The sequence below is a fragment of the Alnus glutinosa genome, chromosome 2, assembly GCF_958979055.1.
Source record: "Alnus glutinosa chromosome 2, dhAlnGlut1.1, whole genome shotgun sequence".
Taxonomy (NCBI): Eukaryota; Viridiplantae; Streptophyta; class Magnoliopsida; order Fagales; family Betulaceae; genus Alnus; species Alnus glutinosa.
Genome location: NC_084887.1, coordinates 2,217,544 through 2,226,952, shown reverse-complemented (window position 1 = coordinate 2,226,952; position 9,409 = coordinate 2,217,544). Strand labels below are relative to the sequence as shown.

The following is a 9,409-nucleotide window of genomic DNA, read 5'->3' as shown; positions in this document are numbered from 1 at the left end:
GCGGTTAATATCCATCCACGTGTACACTCTAGATAAGTGTATACTTAGCATAGTGGAGTCTTGTACACTTACTATCATAAATTTCTTCAAAACTGATTTGTGTTATGTACTATATAATATAACAACAATTAATGCACTTCAATACAAGTGCTCGCCATTCATCGAGTCACAGAGCCTAGAGGACCATTGTCCAGACAAATCATGTATGTTTGTTATAGGAGCCCACGTTATTTGCACATCAAAATGCTAAAGGGGCTCTCTTGTTTGAGCAGGGAGCTCTTGCTTATGCAGAGGGACTCCTTGCTCGGACAACACTCTCGTACTTCGACGAGGGAGCTCTTCTCACATGCCCTTGTCTAAAGAATAATGATTCATTGCCACCTAAAGATACAACTTTTCACCACCTTGCCTATGTGGCAAGGTGGTCCCCCACTACTTTTTGAAATTTTTTATTTTTTAAAAATAAATTAAGGTAGGGGACCACCTTGCCACATAGGCAAGATGGTGAAAAGTTGTATATTTAGGTGGTAGTGAATCATTACTCTTGTCTAAAAAGGAAAGGACATAGGTAAAAGCTGATATCTCCAATTACAAGGGATCTTTGATCGTTCAAAAGTGAGAAAATTGTCATTAGGTTTAGGTTCATCGCACAAAACATGATTCAAGTTTTTAAATTCGCCAGTTGAAGAACACAATGGATTTGATGTTTTATTAGCAAGCGATAACTCATTTGTTAAAATTAATGCATTGAAGAAGTGAGGTAAAAGCTTGGCTACATTTCTTTTTTGCGTTTCCTAATTGAAGCCCCATAAGCAGATCGAGTATAAAGAGTAGAACAACATTATCAATTCTCACCGAATGGAATGGATTGAGTCATGCATTGCAAAGACGAGGTTGTTTGGAGAGTAGCCAAGTCACATGAATCCTTCAGCAGCACATTGTAAGAGCTCAAGCACAAAGCAACCATCTAGCACTGTTATTTGGACAAACTCATTGTTGTTAAGTGATTGACCTTTCGTTAAAGGTGCATGCGCTTTCTTCAAGTTTTCTTAGAAGTTAAAAGATAGTGTTTTATGTCATACTTAGTACGATAGAGGACAAGGTTAAGGGTATGCCACTTATGGTCATCCATTTGGCGTAGGCATTCGCCATCATGGTGGTAAGGCCCCAGGGAGACCAATTGGGGAACATAAGCTTTCTACTCGCTTTCTCATAGGCCGTGGGGGACCTGATAAATGCAAACCATTTTTTTGTGAACATAATGCATCATTTTTACTCGCTTGCTTAAGTTTTCTTCGATGAAGATCAACCATTCTTATTATGAATTGTAGTGACTCTAATGGTTAAGCTGGCATAACAACATGAACCATCAAAATCACTGCAATCCACAATAAGATTGGTTGATCTCCATGAAGAAAAACTTAAGCAAACGAATTAAAATGATGCATCATGTTTACAAAAAACGATGTGCATTTGTGGAGTCCCCCACGGCCTACAAGAATAAGAAAGCAAGTAAAAAGCTTATGTTCTTGAACTAGTCTCTCCCTGAGGCCTTACCACCAAGATCACAAACGCTTTCACCAAATGGATGGCCATGAGTGGTATATGCTTCACTATGTCTTCTATCGTACCATGCATGACTTAAAACACCATCTTTTAACTTGTAAGAAAACTTTAAAAAAACACATGCACCCTTTACAAAGGGTTAACCACTCTTAGTAGCAATGAATTTGTCCAAATGACAGTGCTAGATGGTTGCTTTGTGCTTGAGCTGTTACAATGTGCGGCTGAAGGATTCAACTTGGCTGCTCTCCAAACGACTCCATCTTTGCAATGCTAGCTCAATCCATTCCATTCAGTGAGGGTGATAAATGGGCTTGAAGAAAAACAATAATCATTTTACATACATATACATCACCTATACTTTCAACACATTCTCAGTTTCCTATTCAACCTCAGCCCCCCACCTCCAATAGAAAGAGAGGAGGAAAAAAAAAACTGACAAGCTTACAAGAACTCATGAATACATTTTTTTGCTTTCTCTTTCATTGTATTTCCCCTACGGATAAACTCTTATCTTTGGTGCCTTGGTGCCGTGAGAAGTTGTTACTATCTTATCTTACTCTTCCCCTATTTCTGGCAGAAATTTAAGGAAAAATTGAATAAAATTTTTAAAAGCTGGGATTTTCTATCCTCCATAAGCATTCTTTTCTTAAGGGTGAGTCTGTAAATATGCCTTTGATGAAATCTTTCACCTGCAACAACGAAGAGATTATAAACACAACGAGAAACATAAATGAGATACAGAGAGGAAACAGATAAAGAAAATTAAAGGTAAATACGAGGTTTCATCATTCGCGAATAACTTAAACTAGTCCAATATGAACTATCTTAAATTAGCGTCCAATCATAATATCTGCTGCTTTTTTCTTATCTTTCTTTTTTTTTTTAAAAAAAAAAAATCTTTCTTTTTTCTTTCTAAATAAAAAAAAAAATAATTAAACCTTAGTACTGAGAATAAAGAGTGATGCCACACTTTACACTGGTTGACATGGTTTATTTTAAGTGACTTACACTATTATTTTTTGAAGTGGTTGACATTATAAGCCACTTAAAACATGCCATGTTAGTCAGTGTGACATGGGTATAACAAAAGGGTGTGAAAAGTAGCATTATTCGAGTATAAATGAAATAATCAACTTAACTAAGCCTTATCCCCAACTGATAGGGATAAGCTTCATGAACTACTTTTGTTGTCAAGTCCTATTTCAGACCACATTTAACGCTAAACCTACTAATTGATAAAAGCATAGCGAAAGTTCCAGTTAATTATCTGCCAATATATAATTAGAACAAGAAGAATAAAATAATTATTTATTACTTAAACCCATAAAATATTTGTGTTCAAATAAATCATATCATACCTCTGATACTGTAAAACCACAACTGACCAGTTCTCCACTTTCCCAAGCAGTTGTAATGGATTTGAGAGGCATATCTAATAATTCTGGGGAACATTAAAGATAAAAAAGTTAATAAAGGATATCAGGTATTAGTTGCAAGACATTGATCAGTTGTCTGCCAATTTAAAGAGAAAATTTAAGCATTGGAGAGAAAGCATGCCTGCCAGTTTACGGATTTTACATAAAGATGGTATGAGATTATCAAGAGAGGGTGTAGGGTCCTCTCGTGACTTCTCCTTTCGGCTGACAGCATCCAGGGATTCAAACAAAGAAGATAGATTTTCCAACATCAGATAAATCAGTCTTTGAAGCTGGGAACATTATAGCAATCGATTAGATAAAGTCTTAAACATTAGCATGTAAAAGTTAGAAAAACCTATAATGACAATTGATAGACTACCTGTAGCGTCTCATCTGCTGCTAAATCATCCAAAAGGAGAATATCTCTCGTAATTTTAGAAAAAACTGACTCTAAAACCATACACATGCTTCTCTTGTAAGTTGAAGGTAGCAATAGTGGCTCCCATATGATATGCACTTTCTCCAGAATGAAAATGACCTAATCAAAGAATGTTTATAGCTCAATCTAACTGGGAAAAGAAAGGCTACTATAAACATAACAATGAAAAAGGGGGAATTGAAAGGGCACCCATAAAATTCACAACAATACCTGATCTATACTAAACTTTGCTAATTCGAATTGTTGCTTCCGATGGGTATTCTGGAATCCATCAGCACCATCTACAGCCTGTAATAGAACGAAGTATTTACAAAGTAATAAAATAGCACATTGCAAGTTCTAAAAGGCAGATAAAACCTACTTATCTCAAAAAAAATAAAAAATAAAAAATAAAAATAAAAACCTAAAATTTCTGGCAGAAGTCAGATTTAAATGATGTATACATTTAAGACTAGACTGTACCTCTTTCAAATTATATAAAATAAGCTGAATTTGCTTCTGCAATATTTCTTCTGCCATAAGATGAAATCTTGGAGCCATATCAACAAATACAGCATGTTCCTTAATGGAACTTGGAAAGTCTGAACGATACTGAAACAATAACATTCAGATGTATGAGCCAACAAAAAATCTTACAAGTATAAAACATATAAGGTTAATTTCTTTTTTTTTTTTTTTTTTTTTGATAAGTAAGGTTAATTTCTATTCCATTATTTTCCTTAGTAAGAAGCATTATTTATTGAACTCTATTATAAAAAACTAGGAAATCAGCATTTCATTAGGCTTTGTTAAGTTGTGCTAACCAAGTAGGGAAAAAGAAAAAAAGAAGAGATTCTCAGATGATAAGTTCAATTACTAGGTGCATTGTGGTTCATCATATTTTAGACCATACCAGAACAGCTATATATGCATGCATGTGGGTTTTCACAGATTGAATACATTAGCATGTAGAAGCATTCGTTAATACCTCAAATGCAAGCCCAAGTATCTCTTGAGATAGATAAAGACAGTCATTGTGCATGAGAACAGCAACCTGATTGATGCCATCAAGCTGCTTTTCTAGCTTCATAAGTCAAAAAAGAAGAAAATACAAATTATTAGAATATTAATCTAGTTGTCAATATAATCATGAACAAAAAAAAAAAAAAAACAAAAACAAAAAATGCTTAGGTGAAAAGAAGAAGATGCATAGGATTAACCTATCAAAAATTAGCTTAATGAAACTTTAAAATCTGAGAAGTAACATTAAGTTAAAAGAGAACCACAAGTAGAAATTTGGAGGTGGATAGTTAAAAAAGAAGAAAAAAAAAAAAGTAGATAGTCATCATCATCACCACCACCATTATCAAATATCTTTATTATTGTTATTGTTAGAACCATTATCAAATATCTTCAATAACATTGAATCCATGCCTTCCAAAATCTGTTGTTGTATACTGCATATACATAAGGTAGCTTTATAGCATTCAACACAAAAAAATTCCCAACAATGAAACCCTAAAAAGGTTTAGAAGTTAAACTTTCATTTTAAGCTATTGCCTTGCATGCACTAACCTTGACAGGAATGACAACTTCATAGAGAAGTATAGCATCCCTAGCCGCACGATAGAATTCTAGAGCAACTCTTGTGGAAGACAAACAAACATCCTGCAGAGTTGGCATTAATCATATTCATACTCTCAAAGCAATAATAAATGCTGATTGCAATTTAACCAAAGAGTGTAAGGAATATAAGAAGATGCCTTCAAAATCAAACAGACACACCAAGTTCTTATTATTACTATAGTAATGCTACTACCTATCCCTTAAGAGACTTCAAACCAAATTGTTAACGTAAAAAATTATGAAATTCCTTTTCGATTCATTAGTTCAGATCTGGTTTATAGTTTCAAGAATAATTTTCACTTGTGAATTCGCATTTTGGCAAAAAGGGTTACATTTAAATGGTTCCTGCCTTACAAACAGAGAATCAAATTATTCTATTCTTTGGTCATTTACCTTAAGTGTCTGATGCACTAGCTCCATAAGTTGAGTCGCTGCTTTAGACACCACACACCTCTCGGACAGAAAAAGCAGGTCAACAACTTGTTCATAAGAATTTACGGCTGTTCTATCCTTCTTCAACATAGGACCTCTCCTTGTGTACTCCTATAGGGAAAAAGCGTTCACTATCAAAAGCTAACATATCACAATAACTATATGTGTATTCATACCAGGCCAAAAAGCTCACTTGAGGGACGTCAAAGTTGCATTGTAGAAGCAATTTTCGAGCCTTTGCCAAGATTTCTGTCTTTCTCCTAGATGCAAAGTGAACCTCAACATTTTCAGCGAAGTTGCTCAACCTTTCATCCTTGTTATCGGATGCTGAAATAAACATAATTTCCTTTAAAGCTGTCTCAAACTGAGAAGTACTTTCGATGATCTTCTGAAAATCGGCAAGTTTTGAAGCATCCTCAGGTACAACCTGAAACAAGAAACCTTACATAATATCATAAATAGCTGTATACAAGCAAACTTTCTGAAGTAAAATCTCAAATGAATGACATATACAAACAAATGATCTAATCAAATGTTACAGACAAACCAAGTACAAACTATCTTCAGTACAAAGATTGGTAAAAACAGACCTTGGAAAGAAAGTTACAAATAATCAGCTCCGATATCCTAGGCCATGTCAATCTTCCAAAAGATTGAATCCATGAACCGTTCTCAAAGCATATGCATTTGCCAATAAACTTAATGAGCTGTATAATTGCTGAATAGATTGCCTCACCTTCAACATTTTCAATCTGAAAATTTTAAGAAAAGTATGTTGAGTCCCACAATTAGTAGAATCCACTTAAAACAGAAATGTATGAAGAAAATAAGAATTCAACCATAGTTAAATGAATGAGTGCCTGAAGTAGAAAATTTTCAAAATAATGCCAATCAAACACTCCTGAGCAAGCCCATGTGAATACACAACATAAAGCAATGAAAAATTTAGGCAATGTTGATAGATGGTCTTTACCTTAGGTTCTACTGATGGTACTATCTTCAATACTGCTTCAGTCATTCCTTTCGAGTCTTGATTTAACTCTTCTACAAATGAAATCGGTGATCCTGGATTTACGGCCGGCGAGACAACATACTTGATTATCAAATCCGCTACCTTAGCAAGCCCATAATCCAAAATTCCCACCACCTAAAAAAGTCACATGAACAAACTTAAGAGAAATGAATTCATCACAATGAATTTTTCCATGAACTAAAGTACTTTCGAGTTAGAGTCGCCAAAATCATTCCATTAAAGAAATATCAATAGGCATCTTTAGCTTTTGTGAAAGTAAATACACACACACAGAGAGGGAAACATTCACACTCATCCATATATACATATATAAAAGCATTGACTTTGACTTACATCCATGGCTTCAAGAACTGTTTGGAGCTCAATCCCATCAACTCCGTCAAGGCTCAGCCGATACCCGACTAGTAGTCTATTAGTGTCTCGCTCGAAGCGCACCGCATTTTTCATGAAATTCACTAGCACCTCTTGAATCTACACAGCCAAATCCAAGACCTCTAAACAAACAATCACAAACTCAATAAAAAAATCACCAATCGATCACATTTCACCAAGACTCAAAATAACAAACGAAACAGAACCTATTCGGTCGCTTTCTTTTCACTTTCCCGGGAAATTTTCGGAAACCAAACAGAACCTAACCAAAAAAAAAAAAAAAAAAGAGCTTTTACTAACCCATACCTGTTCAAAGCAATCCGACCACTCCTTCTTCAACAGCCCGTACACCACCGGCTCTCTCTCTCTCACACTCTCATCAGCCACGTCACCACCGTCACGAACCCTAAGCGCCATCTTCAACTCCCTCACCTCCTCAGCAGCGAATTTCAGCCGTCCATTCCTGATCCCCTCCCTCACGCCCTTCAATCTCTCGCTAATTTCCACAACTGCCCTCGCCAGCTCCAACAACTCCCTCCTGGTCCTCGCCTCCCTGGTCTTCTCGCTCAGCTCCTCCATCAAGTCCCGAATCTCGACGTCGATCGGACGGTCGGAGATAAACCGGAGAAGATCGGAGAGGTTGGAGGAGATGAGGTCGGAGTGCGAAACGGCGTCGTTGCAGAGGGAGAAAAGGGAGGCGAAGTGGTGGTGGTGGGAGAGGAGGTAGGAGCCGACCTTGGACTTGATGTGGAGCGAGTGGGACTCAAGCCTTTGGATGAGGAGGCGGAGATCCGGTGCGGAGAGCGGGCAGGTCGGGTCCGATAGGTCCCGGGCACAGAGAAGATCCCGGACATTGATCGAGTCGAAGAGCGCGTCCATGATGTGGCCTCGCCGCGATCCCACGGCTGTGCTGGGATGCCAGGCGGTTTTTGAATGCTAGTGTAGGATTAGATGGCGGAGAGGCCTAACGTGCGCCGGGAAGTTTTTGGAGTTGTGGACTGTGGTGAGGTGTGACACTGGGCCCATTTTGAGAAGGAGAAGCAGGGGTTAATGGGCTAAGGTTTGGCCTAGTCTAACTGAAATCTTGGCCCATGATTCTTATGCTTCGTTTGTTTCGGTGAAAAATGGTTTTCGTCGTAAAATATTTTTAAGGAAGTCATTTTTCAAAAAAATATTTTCCGTCAAAATCATTTTCCGGTATTTGGCGCATACGGAAAATTATAAATATTTTTTATATTTTTATTCAATCATATTAATTTAAAAACAAAAATAAATTTTATTTACAACATAAAAAATATTAATATAAAATAATAGAAAAATATTTTTTATATATATTTGGCGCATACGAATTCCGGCAAAGTAGTCGAAATCAGGCCATTTGTGTCGAATCCCGGCCAGCTGACCGAAAGCCAGTTGTCCTGGCCAGATCCTAGCCAGCTGGCAGAGGATTCGGCCAGAACAGACGGATCCGGCTAGAACGACCGAATCCGTCTGGAATTGTCAGATCCGACCAGTTTGCCAGGCATCTAGCACAGTACTGCCGGAATCTAGCGATGGTAGCCGAACGTCGCTAGATTTCAACATAATTTTTCAGATTTCGGCACTGACATGTGCCGGAATCTGGCTTGTCGAAATCCAGCGATAGTCAATTGCTTGAATGTAAATGTCAACTGTTTCGTTTAAAAGAGGGTCGACTGCCCACGTTTGCCATCTACGAAAAATGATTTACGCTTTTAAAAAACGTAAATAATTTTTTGAAATTTACTAAACATTTTTTATCAAACAAAAATTATTTTTCAATTGACCATTATTTTCGCCCTTACCAAATACTTAAAAATGTTGAAATTATTTTTTTATAAACTATTTTACGTCGAAACAAACATGGCATTATTTGCTAGTTTTTTTCATTTCTCATTCAAGCTTTTTGTGTATATAAAATATCTCTTTAAACAGGGATGCTCTTTTCTTTCTTTCTTTCATTCTTTTCTTTTTTTTTTTTCTTTTTTTTTTTAAGAAACAGTTCCGAAAGTGAAAACAAGGAGCGGGCATTGAGAGAAAGAGGCCAGGTGGTAGTACTTGGAGGAAAGACAAGGAGAATAGAATGAAGGGAAAAAAATTAAAAAATAAATAAATTGTTATTAGTCAAAGCTTGAAAATCAACATTTATTTATTTATTTTTTATAGTGAGCTTGAAAAAAAGGTCACTATCAACATTTTCAAGGATAGTGAGGTTGTCTATGGTTAGTTGATCAACGCGGAAAGAATTTCGACCGTTTGACACGTTCAAACCAAAAATGCTTGACCGCGTAAAGTATATGTCTCGAAAGTGAAGGATTTCTAATCCATTTTACAAATTAAATAGATTCAATCTTATATTATACGTATGCGGTGAAGGTAATAAATAAATATATAAAACAGTTTATTTATTTATTTATATAATTTAGGAGCAATGCGAGATTAAAGACTGTGCAGTTTTGAATGAAAGAAAAAAGTGAAAATTATAAGAGTGATCAAAATATCCTCATACCGATAGTAACCGAACAG

General features: G+C 36.2%; 1 protein-coding gene across 1 annotated transcript; it reads right to left on the bottom strand.

The window, feature by feature from the left end:
- Positions 1-756: 756 nt before the first annotated feature.
- On the bottom strand, positions 757-7,874 carry LOC133861002 (centromere/kinetochore protein zw10 homolog). Its single transcript, XM_062296691.1, has 14 exons — positions 7,172-7,874; positions 6,827-6,964; positions 6,434-6,607; positions 6,051-6,212; positions 5,654-5,887; positions 5,422-5,571; positions 4,978-5,070; positions 4,391-4,486; positions 3,886-4,014; positions 3,634-3,711; positions 3,364-3,522; positions 3,124-3,274; positions 2,925-3,007; positions 757-2,255 (listed from the first exon to the last, which is right to left on the bottom strand). The coding sequence occupies exons 1-14, from the start codon at positions 7,742-7,744 to the stop codon at positions 2,172-2,174; spliced, it is 2,304 nt and encodes a 767-aa protein (XP_062152675.1). The 5' UTR covers positions 7,745-7,874; the 3' UTR covers positions 757-2,171.
- Between the last annotated feature and the right edge of the window lie 1,535 nt (positions 7,875-9,409).

Coding starts and splice junctions, on each gene's coding strand:
- LOC133861002 (XM_062296691.1), bottom strand. CDS start 7,744: ATGGACGCGCTCTTCGACTCGATCAATGTCCGGGATCTTCTCTGTGCC. Junction 6,608..6,826: donor CAGTTCTTGAAGCCATGGAT/GTAAGTCAAAGT, acceptor TGACTTTTTTAG/GTGGTGGGAATTTTGGATTA. Junction 3,712..3,885: donor TTTTATATAATTTGAAAGAG/GTACAGTCTAGT, acceptor GTTCTATTACAG/GCTGTAGATGGTGCTGATGG.